General features: G+C 47.1%; 1 protein-coding gene across 1 annotated transcript in view; it reads right to left on the reverse strand.

The window, feature by feature from the left end:
* Positions 1 to 4,947: 4,947 nt before the first annotated feature.
* Positions 4,948 to 18,661, reverse strand: part of LOC144947679 (midnolin-like) — a 116,252-nt gene continuing 102,538 nt past the window's right edge. Inside the window, exon 7 of the mRNA XM_078876951.1 lies at positions 4,948 to 12,051. Within this exon, the coding sequence (XP_078733077.1) occupies positions 11,681 to 12,051 (371 nt within the window). The 3' untranslated portion in view covers positions 4,948 to 11,680. The remainder of the gene's footprint in view (positions 12,052 to 18,661) is intronic.

Raw genomic sequence — 18,661 nt, forward strand, 5'->3', positions numbered from 1 at the left:
CCCACTCGCCTATACGGGGGATCTTTGTCATTGGCTACGTTAATCCGTGACTGTTGTAATGATGCCAGTGGGTGGGGTGTGAGGCTGGTTGTGACGGTGGGAGGGGGGAGAGAGACCAGGTGTGGTTCCTTCGGATGCAGATGTTATCAGTCGCTCGTTAAGGTAATTGAGTGCTTAGACATTGTAAGGGTTCATTCACGGAGTGAACTAGTGCCGGTTTTCACACGGTTTTAGTACGGCAGTGAAGGGGGGGGGGCTCTTTTAACGAAGCCACATGGCAGAGGTCGAAAACGGGTTTTGATTCCTTACCCGTACCCGGCCGCACCAGGGTCGCAAATGGGTACCCGTACCTGTACCCGGCCGGGTACGGGTAGCCGTTCCCTACCCGTACCCTTACCCTACCCGAAATGAGTGACAAACGATTTAAAGCTTTCGTGACTGCAGGGATTCATCTTCTTGGTTCTTTCGGTAAAGTCACGTAGAAGGGAAGTAATAAAATAATAAAAATAAAACATTTTAAAATAATTCTCACGACGTTTCGGCCACAACGCAAGGAGGACGGCTGTTTGCGTTGTGGCCGAAACGTCGTGAGAATTATTTTATTGTTTTATTTTTATTATTTTATTACTTCCCTTCTACGTGACTTTACCGAAAGAACCAAGAAGAGTGACAAACGGTTACTCACCAGTGACTCACGGCCTACCCGTACCCGGCCGCACCAGGGTCGCAAACGGCTACCCGTACCCGGCCGGGTACGGGTAGCCTGGTATCGGGTAGGGTACGGGTATCGGGTACCCGGTTTCGACCTCTGCCACATAGCCCCTCGCGTCTCATTCCACCTCCTCCCCCGCTGTCTCCTCTGCTCCTTCCTCCCTGCATCGACCCCCATGGGTCTCTCGGCAACCAAAATAACAAAAAGAGTGAAAGTTTTTTTTAATTCGGTAAAATTCCAACCCCCCCCCCCCTTCAATATTCCAAGAGCCGCAATGCCGTGTGAAGACCAGACGGTTAGCCCTTGACGAGTGACGTCACGGAAGCCAGCCCTTAACGCCCCTCCTGCCAAAGCCCCTTTCTAATTTATACATAAGATAAACATCGCAGGTTTATTGTGCGAATATTAATAATGATGAAGGCGGGGATATTTGCCTTGTCTCTCCTGTTGCCGAGGGGACGGGGAGACGTGTATTCGTCACCAATGAGGCCTCTCTCTCGTGATACCGCACGTGGCGCACAGCCTCCATGCATTTTGTGTTTAGTTTTCCGATCAACACGGTCGGCTATGTACGGTACGAAAGAAGTTCAACATACAGTACATACATATTTGGTGGGACACGTGTGCAGGGTCGAGGGGCAAGGTCACCGATTATATTAATCGGCGTGGCACCCGGATGTTGGCCACCGCAAGAGAAGATCTAAACCCAGGCGCTGGTGATTGGTCCGCCTATCAATCTATTCCAATCGCATTCAACACGGCGGTAATCCCAGCGTAGCCATGGCATACACAACGGCTGCCGCTGCGTCATTAATTGTCGCCGCTGTGATGTGATGTGGAAAATATCTGGCCACGAAGACCGGTGGGCCACGAGGCTAACCTCTGCCACAGGACTGTGGAATTTCCCATCGTAAGGCCGATGGCGAGTGCCGTTGCGCAATCTCTTGAGTGGACAGACACTTTGACCCTTCGACCCCGATGCAATGTTACTGTAAGCCGGGCAGCATGGTGCAGCGGCCTGCGGGTCTCGTCCTACCCATGGCTAACATCAGCGGCCAGTTCGATCTCAACTGGTCCTGGCTACCCCGGTTCCACAAAGCCACACTGACCATCGTGGTGAAGTATGCTCATACAAACCCCATGAACGGGGACACCGTAATACAACAGCGGATAGAGAAAGGATTTTAAACTGCGGCCCGGTGGTCATCCCTGCGACGCAGAGGTGGGGGTTGGCTTCTCACAAATGATAGCTCGACGAAGTGGTTTATGTAGAAATGTGTATCGCAGCCACATCGGTATGTTTCTAAATGTGGAGGGGACAACCCCGCAGGGAGAACTTGCAAATTCCAAATTTACAGCAGCAGGCGTCATAGTCGGGATTGATCCAACGACCTCCTGCACACCAGGCGAGGGAGATAACATCTCGCCATGTGTGGAGGGGGTACCCACATTTTACCCCCCCCCCTCCACTCCCCCGATCAACTAATTGCCTCCACGATGAACTCAAAGTTGTAGTTGGAAGCAACAGCAGATCATTCGTGATGGAAACACGCTTGTATAAGTAAGTGAGCACATAATCGCCGGCCCCATATTCAATTGGACGCGGTTGAAAATACATCACGTTTGTTCCCACGTTGCTCTGCATCAGGGCACGGTGACTTGGGCAAACCAAAGTGCACGACGTGTCGGTCTCACGGCACACGCGGCTCCGCGTAATCTGCGAGCGAGTGTTCTGTGCCGTCAACTAATTCAGTCATCAAACTGAACTTTCCTGCCCGGTACGGCTGGATAGAGGCGTAGCAATCTGGATCTAATCGGCAATAAGAATTTGGCGCGTTACATGCACCTGCTCGCAAGGACAATTGTATCTGTTTGGCTGTGTTAGTTGGTGCGGGATCTCAATGACACAAGTTGAACCAGATCGTCGCGTGCCCGAAGCCAAATAATAACCACGAATCATCGTTAAGGACCTTCATGTTGGTGAGCAGGTCCCGGTAAAACTGCTTGGCTATTGGTTATGTTGAACCCTTGGAGTGTCACAGTATCCAATAGTAGTTTAACATCTCGCCACGGTGGCAAGATGTTAACTACCTCGCCTAGTATACAAGAGGTCGTGGGTTCGACCCGTAAATTCATTTATTTGGAGTTTGCATGTTCTCCTCGTAGTTGCGTGGATTTTTCTCTGGGTCCTCTCCGCTTTTCCCCTCCACATTTAGATTCGTGCGTTTTAGAGCATTTGGCTGCTATCAATTTCCACAGAAGCCACTTCGTTAAGCTATCATTTGTGAGTGCCAGGTCGCTTCAGCTCAGTGGGCCTTACCTGGGGACGACGCTCAGTCCATGGGCTAAAACAGATATTGCAATCACCAAAGGTGGTAAAACTTTAGTCGTACTGATGTGTTTATTTGGCAAATACGAGTGCATGTCTTGATAACCACCCCACGCATTTCAAACGGTAATCACAAACTTCACTGTTCTTGGCCACGTGACAAAAAACTGAACCATGAAAGTTATTCCACCGCACACGGTACCAACAGGAGAAATATTTGGTCTGGGCCCATGGACTAATTAAATATAATTAACCACACAATGATTTATTGAGGCACCAAACAGCACACATGTTCCCCACGCATTTGAACCGTTACAATTAGCCACGGCGATTTTTTTTTACACATTTTTACATCTTATAATTTTTTTTTCTCCCAAAATTGACGAGAGGGCGGTGATGGTGTGGGGAGCGGTGGTGTAGCGGTTATCACGTTGCACTACAAACCCGGCGACCGAGTTCGATTCCGGCTCATGGACATTTATCTGAACTGGACCTGCCCCCCGCCCCCCCTCGGCCAAATCAGCCTCAATTGAGTACCGAGTGCTGTGTGTAACAACATTGCTACAACATTGCTACTAGGGAGACAAAGGCGGCTGGTCGTGGTGTATAGTACCCACCTTCATCGGTGCTTGCTAACAGCACTTGCTCCAACGGTCCATTAGGGATATACGGGGGATCTTTCTCTTTGGTGATGGTGAGGACGGTGATGTGTTTGTGTAATGAGAGTGATGATGATGGTAGCGATGTTTGTAATGGAAGTGATGATGGTAAAGTGTTTGGTCTTATAACAGAAGAGGTTGATATAAATGGCTGATGGAAAGTGATGGTGACATTGGTTTGGTGGCGATGGCTTTGAGGGTGAAGGGGACGAAAATGTTGCTCATGATGAGAGTGAGGACGACATTAATGATGGGGGATGAAAGACCTGGTCCAGATCTATTGTGACTAACAGTATGTATATGCACGTACATTGAACTACGTAGCCAATGGTGCTAATTGGAGGTCAATCTTTGTGCCTTAATCATTCCTGACCCCCCCCCCCCCCGCTCATAACCATTATTGACTGAGACATGTAGAATTTCTCAGCAAATATTCAGAATTCATCATTGGCTTTTGGGTTCGGCCACAATGACCTGGCCAAATTTGTGTCGCCAAGACGCACTTCAAGTGAAACGTCATCATAATCTAATCGCCGAAATTGATTTCGAGAATTCGTCAACTCGCCAGTGAGCAGACGCGAGGCAGTTCCATTCGTTTGGCCGTGTCGGGTGTTGGAGGGTATTGGCTACGCAGACTTTTGTCCGGATCATCAGGTGGCCAACCTCAAAAATCTATGAATCATCATTTCAGCACCTTTGTTGGAGGGCAGGCCTGGGTCAGGCTATGGCGATGACTACTGTTCACATTGGGGTGCAGCAGGGATGTCCTCTGGCTCCTATGGTGGTAGGGTGACATTTGCATCTGGTAAGGATATATTGGGAGGTTGAGCGATGCTCGGATGTGATCAATGAATGGCTCCCTTACTCATCATCCACATTACATTTGCTGACGACCTAATGACTGGTGCTCGCAAAGTCTGAGATAAAGATCTCCCGTATAGCCTACACTGACTGTTGAGGCAAGTGCTGTTAGCGAGCACCTATGCAATCCGGCAAGGCGTGCGTACCATGCCCAGCCACCTTTGTCTCCAGAGTGGTGACGTTTACACACCGCAGCAGGTACTCGTCAAAGGCCGAGTCGGCCTCGGAGAGGCCCAGGACCGGTTCAGGTATTTTGAATGCGCGCACACTCACACATGCTCACGCACACACTCGCACATACACACACTCACGCACACACTTACACACGCTCAAAGACGGCAGAATATCAACCTCGCCCAAAAAATAACTCAGGCCCGAAGCGTCTGTGTGTTTATTCTTCACGTTTTTGTTTATTGTGGATTTTACATCAGTTCATTATGCAACATACTCGTACAAAAAAAAAGTAATTAATTAAAAAGAAAAGAAAAAACATTAAGCCCTACCACAAGTCAGAATGTTTAACAGCTACTTATAGACGTACAGACACACACACACACTCTCATACGCTGTCCCGCCATTGCAAGGCTTCAGGACAGAACTTGAGTAATGCTGTGGAGAGGGGTTAACACATCTCGTCGAGACACTAAAAACAACACAGCAGTGGTGGAACACGGCGACTATTGCGGCACAACGAACTTACTCGAGGGGGGGAGGGGGGGAGAGTCCAAATTTGCACATCAATCGGGCAGGTGCTTTTATTAAAACTGTTTTGCGTTTCGCTAGTTTCCGTGTGACATCCTGCGTCGCGCAACAACGCAGAGCCCGCCAGCACCGGCGAGACCTGGGGTTGCAAACTGGCCAAGGTAACACCCCACGTGAACAAAAGAAAACCCACCACGATCTCAAAGTATTCAAAGGAGTTGATGGTCTCAGCTCCAGTGAGCGGTTAGTGGACCGAATAAACATTTTTTTTTAAACCCCACCAAATTAAAATTTGGGGTTCTAATTAAATGGGTAAAGTCCAGCTCTCTGCTCATATTTTTCGTTTGATTGCAAACAACGAACGGTGTTCATTAAAATGGTGTCCCGCTAAATAATTTGGATTTGGGAGTCCGAATTGAGGTGGCTGCAGAAGGAGGAGCAGTGAGACGTCGATTTGCAGCTGGGCCTTTTCCGCAACATGGGTGGAGCGTCACATTTCCAAAGCGTAAACCTTTTCTTCATCAAGTATTCGGTCGCGCAGTGATTTTTCTTTCACGGACTTTGACGGCATTATTGCCGTGACTACCATTGTCATTTGCCACCAATCAGTGCTCTTATGTCTTTTGGAAATGATCTTATTTAACAATAAACTGATTTTATGTTAAAATTGCAAACTTTTTTTGTAAATTCATTGTGCCGTTTAAGACTACTAACCCAGCGTTTTATACATTGAAGCACACACAACGGAAAACATCTAAGCTATTCCGCATGTCATACAGTACACCGTTACAGTATATCTTATTTAAAATGGGAAAAAAAAATAACCAAACGGTTAAAATACATCAAATACTGTACTCGTGTCAAATTAAGAACACCAGAACAAAAGTTCCTATTGCTTGTAATCATTTCCATTCCTTTGTATTCTCAATTTTTTTTCCCTTTGCAGAAAATTGCTTGACATTGCACTTATGCCAAGGAGCCAGATGAGAGTATTGCATTGTCCCATGAATAGTGAAGGTCCGCAGAGCCAGGCAGGAAATAAACGAATAGAATTTCCGCGAGCGGAGAGAGAGGGGGAACCGGCTTGCATGAACGCGATGTGCCCAACACAGAGTTACACTGCTGGGAATGGCGGCAGAGACGACAGAATTCGTTGTTCAAGAGGGCAGAACACGTTTTGACCTTTGACCCGTTTCTCTATGCGTGCGGTTTTTGTTTTACACATGTATAGCATTTGGCTCTCTTTGTTGGGAGTTAACGCTCCACTGTCGTCAATATTGCCAAAGGAGGTTACTGATTTTTTTCGTGTGTAATGTGTGTGTAATATAAAATTTGGACGATTACGATCATTTTTAACATTTAAATATGTACTCTGAAAAAAGCCCAGCAGCAACCAATGCATATCGATCATGCTAAGGTCTGCAGTCATAATAGTATTGTTATATCTGACAATCAACCTACCACTATGTATCAATCTGAAGATATTATGTTGCTGGGAAAAAAAACATTTCGAATTTTAGTTTCCCTTTAGAACACGGGAATAAACGATAATCAGACCGATTGCCTTTCAAAAATATTGCTGCCCGTGTGGAGTTGGAGCGCAGGTGAGAAGTTTAATCCACAAGGGACAGGGTGATAATTTAAACGCACGTTATAGCCATATGTGTATAGAGATCAGAGTCTAGATTTTGGATTTAAACATCAGATTTCCAAACTAATTGACAATTTCGGAATAAGATTTTTTTTCGGATTTTTTTCATTTTACACATGACGTGATCACACGTGACGTAGTGCTCTTGCTACCTTCCCGGGCCGGTCACTGGAGCACGCAGCGAGGACACATTTAGAAACTCCTCGGTTTGGATTATCTTCTCGTCTCTGCGACGTTCACAATCCCATTCCGAGAACGGCGCCTCCATTCAAACGGGGCTCAACGCTGTCGTGTTCTTGCACATTTCTGTTGCCTCTGTGTCGCGCCTCTAGGAGGTAGACCGCAGAGCGAAAGCAATTTGTGTTCAAACGCCCTTCTGCAACGCTGCTCACTTTAAAACGACTGGGACGAGGGCCAAGGTAGAAGTGAAAAAAGACTAACACCCTCATTCACATCTTTGATACATTTTCCAGCGACCGCTCTGCCAGTGAATGCTTTTCACTTGGGGGGGGGGGGGGGGAGATGGCCTCCATCAGAAATGTTGGTGGGGTGTTTACCGTCAAAATAGCAGCTGCGGGATTTTAACGGAGGATACGTGTTTGTGGACAACATTTACGAATCTACTTTGTATCGTAGCGTCTGGCTTTCATAAGCAGTCTTTAGAGTGCATAAGAAAACAACATGTTGTTTTTATATTATCACACCTGTCAGAAATCTGCATCCAATTACAGGGTAAGTAAAAATATATGAAAATTGGCCTCTTTACTGCAGATTCATTCACAAGTGAATGAGGGTCAGGCTTTATGTTTTTGTAATGTTATTTTTTTTATAAGAGGTGTCAATGCATTGGTGTGTACCATGCCAGCCGATGGAACGCTTCTTCACAATCGGGGATGCATTGCCACGCAGAGCATAGCAATGCCGTGCGCACATTTGTCTGCGGAGTGATGAAACAGACTTGAGATACACAATCCTGCACGTTTGGCTCTGGATCATTGGCAATGCGTAACCTGCAAATCATTGACCATCGATTGTGCAGGCCGTACGGTGCGTGCAAGAGGGGGGTGATGGGGTGTCTACTTTTCTTTGTAATTAAACACACACACGAATGACACACGGGTGTCCTTTCCGAGAAACGATCCACAAACATCCAGAAATGAGTAACAACGTGAACACAAAGTTGAGCACCGTAACAAACTACTGCCGGCACAGGGGACGCAATCACGGACAAATAAAACTCGGAACACCGCACAGCAAAAACGCACCCTCTCCTCCTCTTCCCGGTTGGTGCGAATCCCTGAATTGCCCCAGCGCAACACAAAAGAAAAAGGCCACGTGGCTTTCGCAGAGCGACCCAGGCAAGACCACGTGCGCAAGGCCTCTTCTGTTTGCAATAAAAACCCAAAAAATTGACGTTTTTTTAATATGATCGATTATGAAATTAAACATTACCAATTTGCAATCGGGAGGGTAAGGCGGGAGGCGGCGAGGGGGGGGTGTTGAATCGACAGCAATGAGGCAAGCCGCCAATAGCTTGGGATTCCAGGTCACCTGACGATGCGAGGCTCGGGAATTCGTCGTCGCCAGTTGCGCGAGGCCCTCGTGAACCGATTCCGCTGGGTTCGTCACGGCGCCACGGGCAGGAACCGCCGCCCGCGACGTGCGGCCAAAACGTGGTCACGCCGACGCTTGAAATGCTCGCGAGCAATTTGCTAAAGCGGTTGTTACTTTTGAGGATGCATTTTGCTGCGCGGATTCCTGACATCGTGTTTCCCAGTGTTCTGAGCTTTTCCAAAAACAACAACATCATCATCATCATCATCAGGAGAACATAGAGTTGAGGGTGGTGTTTGAACTTAGTCCTTAGACGTTGTAAGGCCTTTAAAAATAAACTAGTGACGAAGGAAAAGTGTGCGGTATATACAACCCTTAAGAACAAGTACAATGAGAGGAAAATGGCACATCTGTGCTTATATCACGTGCAGTTCATATTCAGACACAGACTTACCCAAGAGCATATTCATTTCAGTACAAGTACATGAGCTTGATACAAGTGAATAAGATTTCAAAAATGTACATTTACACGGGCATCAGACCACGGGGAGGGGGGACCTGTGATTTGGAAAGACTAATGCTACTATCGTGGTCACTATTATTATCATCGTTATTGTGTCTAACATATTGCAACATCAAAAGAGGCTTGTAAGGAGATAACCATTGACCCACGAAAGGCTTGCCATAGTTCTGAATTATGCCGGCCAAAGGGCACTGCGATTCACTTTCGTTGAATTTGCCGGCACGCAATAAACACAACGTGACCTTTGACCTGCAGTTGTGTACATCGCGGACACCCGATGGCTCGTAACGGTGTTCACTTGTGAAGTGAGGAAATCAACATGTGAATTAAACCATTTGGCCGCATAATTAAGGACGCGCGGGGATTTGACGGGATGCTCGCGCGCGATGGGAGCCCGCGCGCGCGACAGACTGAATCTTGGAAGTTCATTCTTTGAGAGAGCGTGGCGTTATTATCGTGACGGTTTTTGTAGATCGCGTGCACCTTTGCAACTTTATATGAACAAAAAAGAAGCCGGCGAGAGGGTGGGACTGCAGCGTGCGTGTGCACGTGATCGCGGACACGCTTGAGCCAAGAATGATTTTTCTATCCGAAAAAAAGTAAGGGGGACCCCCCCAGACCATTTTAAAAGGGTCAGCCATATGGGGGTGGAGGAGGGTGCTGTTGAAGTCTAATGAAAAATGAAAATAAATCAAGGGAAACGAACAAAAATAATAATCCTGGTGCTTAATAGAGTAACGCTAGCGTAGAAGAAAAAAAAATACCTGATTATATAATAGAAGCAAATGTTTTTTTTGTTGACAGAAACTGTCTTTAACTTGCGATACTGTTTGACACAGCCCAGCCTTTCCCTCAACGATTTCAGTTTTACAGAGGCTGCAACGTAAACTAATAGTACACAATTTTCTACACGTACACCGAGAAAAATCACTACCGCACAAAGTCATCCAATATCTACGGCATTCAGACAGTACAATATTATTTTAATTATTATTATTGTTATTATTGGTATTATTATATTTTTTTGCCCGACACGCACGACATGGGCGATTCGAATAAAAGCGCTCCGCTCACTACAGCTGCAGGTGACCGAAAAAAAAAACCTTGTGGCAGACGATAGTATTTTTTTTTTCCGTGTAGGGTGTTCCGACTTGTCGTGATGATGTCGCACGAAGTTATAGAGTTTAGCGTTTCAAGTGTCGGGGGGGGGGGGGTGGGTTCTTTCTTGTTCTTGTTAGGTCCGAGACTTTCGGATGGAGATGCTGACGAACGGAAGAGATTTTTGTAAATCCTGAGCAAAGTTCAAGACTCGTCCATCAGGTCAGTTACAAGTTTCAATCGGTATCACATTTTTTTTTCAAGCATTTAAACGTCTGTTTTTTTTCTTCCTCATGCATTTGTTATTAATTGGGGCGTTGTCTCGCAAACCCCCCCTTTTCCCCTGCCTCGTGTCCGTTTTACAAAGCGGTGTTCGCACACCCCCGGCTGACGGGCACCTCCTGAAGATTTCTCGGTTTGCCTTTTCTTTCTTTTTTAGCTTCGATTCTTTTTTTCGTGTCGTTTCCCCGCCGCGGCGTACGTTGGTGAAACGCGCGGCCCCCCTTTTGAGTTTCACAGGAATCAGAAAGGAAGCCTTTTTGTTGAAACGTTTACGATTTTCCGTCACGCTTACACGAGCGTTAACATCTATCATCCATTGTGCAGCACGAATAACTTCACACGTTTATTATTGAATCAAACACGAGGGCGGGTTTCAACACTCGAGTCCATCTTTGTGGAGAATTGCCTTCCTTACCATCACCTACTTTAAAACATGCATTTATGTTAATGGAGGGTTTCTGAGTTGTAATTCAATCATCCATAACATTTTTTTTTCTTAACATGTTGCCGAAACATTGCGTCCAGGAAATAATCTATTAAGTCGGCCAATATTTCACGTTGTCACTAATGAGGCGTTACACAATAGACACATACACCACCATCCCATATCATTAGGACACCCTCCCATGCCAATATAGTCTCTCTGTTTGATTTGCCAATTTTTTACTGACAACAAACACAACCTCTATACCTCAGGTTTATCAACAAACGAAAACTGCAATGCCTCCATTTTTACTTTTATCTGATTTTGTTTGTTAAGAAACTGGAATAGATATATTTCCGTGCGTATGCTACGTGAGGCGGGACCCAAGTGAGGCTGGAGCAGCCATGTTTGTGGCCAGGTCGGATTTTCTCCTTTGCTCTGCTCCTTGCAGAGGTTATTTTTAACGCCACAGAGCAGACCTCCCGCACATCGTCGTATGAAAACGCCGCCGCAAGCTGCACCTGAACCAAATCGGTCAAGGCCTGATACTAAATAAACCCAAAAAATCACTTTCCCCACCCACCAAAACCAAATCAATGGCACCTCTCTCTCCTGCAACTCGAGCACGCAGGCCGCAGCTACAACACGACTCGCAAACGCGACACCGGGAACAAAACAAAAAAACCCCGCCAGGCTCGCCCAGAGCCTGGCTCATGTCGCTCTCAAATTCCACTTCCGTCACCGCCAATTTTTACTTTAAAAAATCAGCCCCACTCATCTTTCCTTTAAACAAACGGTCGTGTCATGTTTTCTTTGCTGCTGCTGCTGTAGTTGTCTCGGCTGCCGTCGATTCTATTCAATTCCTCTTCGGCCTTTGCCCTCGCCTCACGCCACCACGTACTCCGGCTCCATCTCCGCGGAGTTGGCCCACGCGCCGCTGCTCGCCCCGTTTTCCACCACGGCTTGATCGTCCAGCTCGAGGTCGAGACCCGACGCGTCGCTCGCCACGCTGCTCTCGCTGCCCACGCGCCCGGCCTTGCGCTGCCCTCCGGCCGCCCCGGGGGCCCCGCCGCAGCCAGCCCCGCCCCACCCTGCCCCCACCGTCCCGTCGTGCGCGCCGCCGGCCCCCGGGTAGGGGGCGCGCGAGTCCCTGCGCTGCTTGCGCCGCAGCTTGCGCTGCCGCATCAGCAGCTGCAGGTGCTCCACCTTGGATCGCGTCGCGCTGTTCTCCTGGTGCTGACGTAGCCGGTCGCCACCTGAGAGAGCGCACGCACGCGGACGCACGCGGACGCACGCACGGTCAGTACTCTTGAGGGCAAGGACAAACGATCGCCACGGGCGCGACGACGAGACGGACGGCTCGTTCTCGAGGGCGGAGACGGACGCAAGAACGTGCCGCGCCCAGTCCTGAGAACAAGCGTCAACTGTCACGCGTTAACGCGAAGGGTCGTGCCGCTCTGAGATCCGGATGGAAGCCGTCTCGCGACATGATGCCGACAGCACAATCGGGATAACATTACATTTTATAACAACGTGAATATTTTAGAGGAGCTGTGGGCTTGCACCCGCAATGTCCTACTGAACTCGCAACATCGAGCAAACTGTCTTGGCCAATGCTGTCGGTGAACTCGAATCTCCTGGCAGTGCCACCAATCCGTTTGTATCTGTGCACACTGCTCTGACAGCAGGGTCACGTGTCAAAAATGTGAAATGAGTCCGAAATCATGTGCTGCAAATCCTCATCGGTTCTGTCTCATGCACGGTGTTTCGCACTGTACCATAAAAAACGTTTCCAAAATGCATATTCGCGGAATATCTTCGAGGCCGAGTTTAGCATAACTATAACCGAGACGTTATTTTAGCGGGTAAGGCCCCGTTGCGCCAAGCGGGTTTGTTACGAGGACGACCGCAGCTCAAAAACTGTTAGCGACGGTGGCGGCAGTGACACGGCATTGCGGGGAGAGGAATATGCAACCTAACCGGAGCGCAAACAACAACAAACACGTCATTTACACGAAAAAATAAGTTCATAGATTCAGAGTGTAGATGTTGGGCAACCCGCAGAGCCACTGGGGAGGACTGCCTCGCCACACACGAAGCAGCCGGCTTCATTCGAAACGGAGGCCTGGGATCGGAAACCCCAAGCTTCTCAACCATATTTAAACACATAACTGTGCAAATAGATACTCATGTCAGTATAACAATACTGTAATAAAAATATCGTACAAGAAGAAACCAAAATAGACAGACTAATTATAATATATTTATTATAGTAATTTAATCATTTACTTATTTACCCCCGGGGAAAGCCACACAGAGTCCAAAGACTTTCTTAGGAGGGCCCTGCATTGACTGGGATGCTTGGCCAACACACCAATCATTGACTGGGATGCTTGGCCAACACACCAAATTGTAAATGTTGTGGTTTCGTGCTTCAACACACCGGTGGGCTAAAGCAGTGAACTAATTGGTCTTTTTTGTCAACGTGACACTTGTTTACTGATTGGCCGTGTCGGGTGGTGGAGGGTTACGACACATTTATAAATAACGCGATCTAAACCCAAAAACGTTGATTATGGACACCAATCGTGTAATATTTTTTCTGTAGCCTTCGGAAGAAACCAGATAACCCAGAGGAAGCCCATGCAGAACAAGGGGGAGAACATACACACTCTACGCAAAGGCGCTCAAGTTAGGAATCAAACCCAGGTGCTTCTTGCTGTAAGGCGCGAGTGTTCCTACTGTAGCCACGCTGCTACCACCCCTGGTTGTCCTTGTAAAAGAGCTGCCAAGCTCAGCGGGCATTACCAGTTGAAATAAAGTCTGCCAAGTTCCCTGGTGAAGCCAACCACAAGGCTGCTGTTAAGTTGCGCCGTGCGTGTGCGTGTGTGCGTGTGCGTGCGCGTGCGCCATTTCGGATGCGGGGTGACAATTTATATGCGTCCATATACGATGACGCCGTTCAGCCATCCAATTTTATCTTTTGCGAACGTCCTTAGAATGAGCAAGGGGCAGAGCTGAAGTGAACTGAGGGCACTCAATAACACTTCCCTGCCCGCCCCGCCCCCCCCCTGCAGGAAACATTTCTGTGCACTAACATCTGTTGAGATTGAGAGATTGCAATCCTTTGGCATCCACCTTCGTCACCACCGTTGTGCAACTGATGCAGACCTCTTCCTGAGTGCCTGGGACCCTGTTAAACGAGGCGTCCTGTGTGTGTGCGCATCAACAACCTTGGGGTAATGTAACACTGTGACACTTCACAAGGGCATATTGTCCTTGGCCACGGACCTTAAGCCTGCGGTGCGGTGCAATGTATTGCATGGGATGATCTTCAAATATATCTGAAGAGGACAGATCTAACGAAAGGCAGATGTTCCCATTGGCAAGTGCATTTGTATAAATTAAGGGTCCGTGGCATCTTTGTGGAGGAAATTACGTAAAATGTCTCTCGCATTTTAGGTTATGACACGTGAGTTGGCGTTGGCACTAATGCCTAATAGTGTCAATTTTGCCACAGGGTCAGCAGAATCGATTTATAGCAAAATAATTACTGGGTGGAGGTGTCATTCGCTATCTTAAACCCCTCTGCAATGTGCCACTTTGATTACAAAATGTGTTTGGCTTTAAACTTTTTTACAATTTAATTTTACTGCTCGAGCACACCCCATTGGTTTGGAAGGCCTCATATGACCCAAGGCGGTTACTACTGATTGACTGTGCTTCACATACTTAGAAAACAAAGTACATTGTTTAAGCTATTGGCCATAACTTTGTACAGTGCTTTGATTTGTGTTTTCAAACTCCGGAACATTTCTCAAATATGATGGGGCTTTTGAAGCTCAAATTTCCTTAATTTTATAGCAGGCCTCAAAAAGATGGCTCACCGCCCATGCCCATAACCACCTTCCCCAGGACTGCTGTAATAGAGGCTCATTTAGTGCGAAACCATTGTCCACTCAGAAGCTAAGCAAATCGTACAATTGCTGCCACCTGTGCCACAAGTTTTGCAAGTCGGCCGGTCGACACAAAACATTACAGATTTAAAACCACAGCGATGTTCAAGTTGTTTTAGTTACGGAAACAGCTGGCCAAGCCTAACAACACGACACCATCAGGTTGGACATTTTTCTGTTGCGGTCCTCAAAGAAAATACTTACAATAGGGTCTGGTATGTAATTACTAGCTCATTGTGATGCCCTTCGCAGATCGTGGATAATAAAAAAAAATGAACACAGATTAGACCATGTTCTTTTAACTTTGCTTAAAACGAATGTTGCCGAGAGGCACCGACGTTAAGGGCCTACTGCTGGAAATATGTTGGTGTTTCGTACAAGTCTGAGATTTTGTCTGCATTAATAAAACGATTGTGGTCCAGGAAAAACGTTTTCTTAGGGGGAATATTTATGCAAAATGCACGATAGCCGCGTGTGCTATGTCGGCACAATGTGAATCTAAACAGTGAACAGTACAACCATCGTATGATGTATCAAAACACAGCTACCGGGACAGCGACTTTGATGTTGATAACTCACTTGCACGCGTTTCGTATCCACGCTGCCAGTAACCCCCAGGGGACCCATCAATTTTTTGGATTTTGTTTAACCCGGGTGGTGAGAACTCTACAGATAACAGGGGAGATAGTCTCCAATATGGCAGAGGGACTTGGGTAACCAACAAGCAAAATAAATAAAAATGTATTATGTAGAAACAAAAAACAACTCAATCACGCGATAAAGAATTTTAAATATTACTAAACTTAATTCAGCTTGGGCAAATTACCTCCATATTGAACGCAGCACAAATTATAACGCTCGGCAAGAGACTTGAACATTAAACGTATATAGCGTGACTATAGTACAACTATATTCTTGGTTCTTTCGGTAAAGTCACGTAGAAGGGAAATAATAAAATAATATTAATATAAAACAATAAAAATTCTCACGACATTTCGACTGCAACGCAAGCAATCATCAAGCAATCATCATCAGGTGTGATGATGATTGCTTGTGTTGCAGTCGAAACGTCGTGAGAATTTTTATTGTTTTATATTAATATTATTTTATTATTTCCCTTCTACGTGACTTTACCGAAATAACCAAGAATATGAATCCCTGCAGTCACGAAAGCTTTAAAACATATAGTTCAACTGTCTAAACCGGCGGTGCCTGCTAAGCGAACCGCGCGCCTGCATGGTGAACTTCTTTCGCACCGTACGTAGCCGACTGTGGTCATCGGAGGCGCGCCCCGCTGACTACTGACCTCATATCTCCTCCTCTTCCTTCCCACCCCCCTTCCTCCACGACAGCAAACACTTCCCCCTCCATCAGCCATCCATCGTCATCAATCTCAGCACGATAAGACTGCCTCCTCTCCCTTCCATCTTCAAAGTCTTTCTCACAGCCTGGAATGGCCTTCCCCGTCATCATCCACAACTTTTGACTCTCCGAATGGGAAAGCAAAGAGACGCACAGGGCGCCATTCGATGCCTTCGCACACAACTGAAAGTGTTTTAGTCCACACCGACTCTCCAGACCAATTTTATCGAGCAGAATTCGTTTAAAGCTAGCAAACCTCGTGACCGGTTTCGACATTCTGGCTCTCGTCAGCAGTCAGGCGTCGTAAATCAATTCGGCTTGATTCACAGATGCTAGAATGATTACTATTGTAGTGATATTCCCAGGAAGGCCTCACCTGGGGATCGTCATCATCGTGTGTCCTTCAAACGACCTCAGTCAGATCGACGATGGCCATGTGTGGAGGGGCACAAGCCCAAGTGCAGTCGGTAACGGTGCTTAACTCATCATCATCATCGGCTGTGCACGGGCTCCTTTAGCGGAGGGAAGAGGAGCCCAGAGAAAAAATAAACCCTACAGGGCTCACCGATCGATATCTCACCCACACACACACCAATCAGTGTGTGATCCAGCAACCCTGCATGTTCCCGGGGTACACGTGCATGTGCCAGCAGAGACTTAAATGGAAATCATCTCCCTTCAAGACATCCGTCTCGTCGATCGCGCTGACATTTCTAAGAGGCGGCAAAATATGCGAAAGACTCGGCGGCATTCGGACGTAACTTTTGACGTTTTGTCGTAATCGCAATGAGACACTCCTGAGCTTGTGCCAAGATTAACAGGAAAGAAGGGCGCAGACAAATGTCCGTCCCCCCCCCCGCCGTAGGAACACAGCGGTAAAAAATATCATCGTGATGCGCAACTGATTAAGGGTTCGGCAAAAACTGTAACCAAAGCAGCAGCAGATTTGTCGATAACTCACAAACTTCCTCCTATCGCTCACTTCCTGTTATTCAAATCGTCCGACTTTTTTGCATCAGGGGTGTTCCCTGTCGGTCTGGGACACCGCTTGACAGCAGGAGGCCCTGGTGGTTTGGGGCTAATACCATGCAGCACGGAGCCGGCACTGCCGAGATCCTGCGTTTGAATCTGGGTATCGGCTGCCCGCTCGCTAAAAGAAACCTGGTATCCCCACAAGCATGTCCATGAGTTGATGGTCTCAGCCCGGGTCACCGATTACTGCACAACAAATTTCGATTTAAAGCTTTCGTGACTGCAGGGATTCATCTTCTTGGCTCTTTCGGTAAAGTCACGTAGAAGGGAAATAATCAAATAAAAATAAAACATAATAAAATAATTATCATGACGTTTCGGCCACAACGCAAGCAGCCGTCCTCAGGTGAAGACCAGGTCTGTCGGGAAGACAGCGTCTGAAAGAAGACCAAGTCTGTCGGGAAGACAGCGTCTGAATGAAACATTCAGACGCTGTCTTCCCGACAGACCTGGTCTTCACCTGAGGACGGCTGCTTGCGTTGTGGCCGAAACGTCGTGAGAATTATTTTATTATGTTTTATTATTTTTATTTTATTATTTCCCTTCTACGTGACTTTACCAAAAGAACCAAGAAGATACCGCACAACAGACAAATGTAACGCAGGAGGCTTTGCCGACAAGTTTCACAAAGGATGCCCCCCCCCTCCTCCCCCCCTTAGCCTTGTGACTTCACCTACAGTCACATGATTCAGCTAAAGAATCTGCAATTTCAGTGTAAAAAAATATTTAATATATCCCGTCACACTACGCCAAAAAACAAGCCGGAGGAGCGGTGGAACAAGAGACCCTTGGCAACGCGAGCTTGCCACTCTGTAAGTTTGAAGTCAAAAGCGGAGGGGGGATCCAGTTTTTCTTTTTTTGTCTCGCCGTGAAACGATTTCAGCGATGCTCACCGAAATCCCCGCGCACGCTTTACACGAGCTCACATTCGGCCGTCGAGACGTCGACTTCGAAATCAATTTTCAAGCTCCGGTCTTCTCTTTTCGTTTCTAAGTTACCATTTAAGCGACTACAGCGGAAGAGATATCCGGGACGAGAGACGTGGCACGCGATATGCTGAGATCGCCACATTGTAAGCAACCACGTGCACTTTTGAGTTGAAATGCCACTCAGTGGTCGATCAGTCTGCCTTTGGTCCAGAGTTGATTTCCACTAATTATAGATCAGCACAGCCCCGAGCAAAGTCTGAGCACATACACACGAGGCTACGTGTGCTGTGTATGCATCATTAATTTCCTCGCAGAGATGGATGGAATTTCTGAAAACCATGAGACCAATATGGTTATTTTCTGCAAACCAAAACAAAAGTGGAGACAATAACTCAATTGAACATGGGCATTTTTCCAAACCAGCCATGCTAATCTTTCTTTGATAATCAAACAAAACTTGGGGTCAAATGAAAGCACTCGGGTAATGTTTAACCGTTCACATGGGCGGATAGCAAGATGATGATGATGATACAGCACCAGCGAATCAATGCACATTTATAAAACTACAGCATGCACGCATGACCCAG

Source organism: Lampetra fluviatilis, chromosome 46 (assembly GCF_964198595.1).
Source record: "Lampetra fluviatilis chromosome 46, kcLamFluv1.1, whole genome shotgun sequence".
NCBI lineage: Eukaryota > Metazoa > Chordata > Hyperoartia > Petromyzontiformes > Petromyzontidae > Lampetra > Lampetra fluviatilis.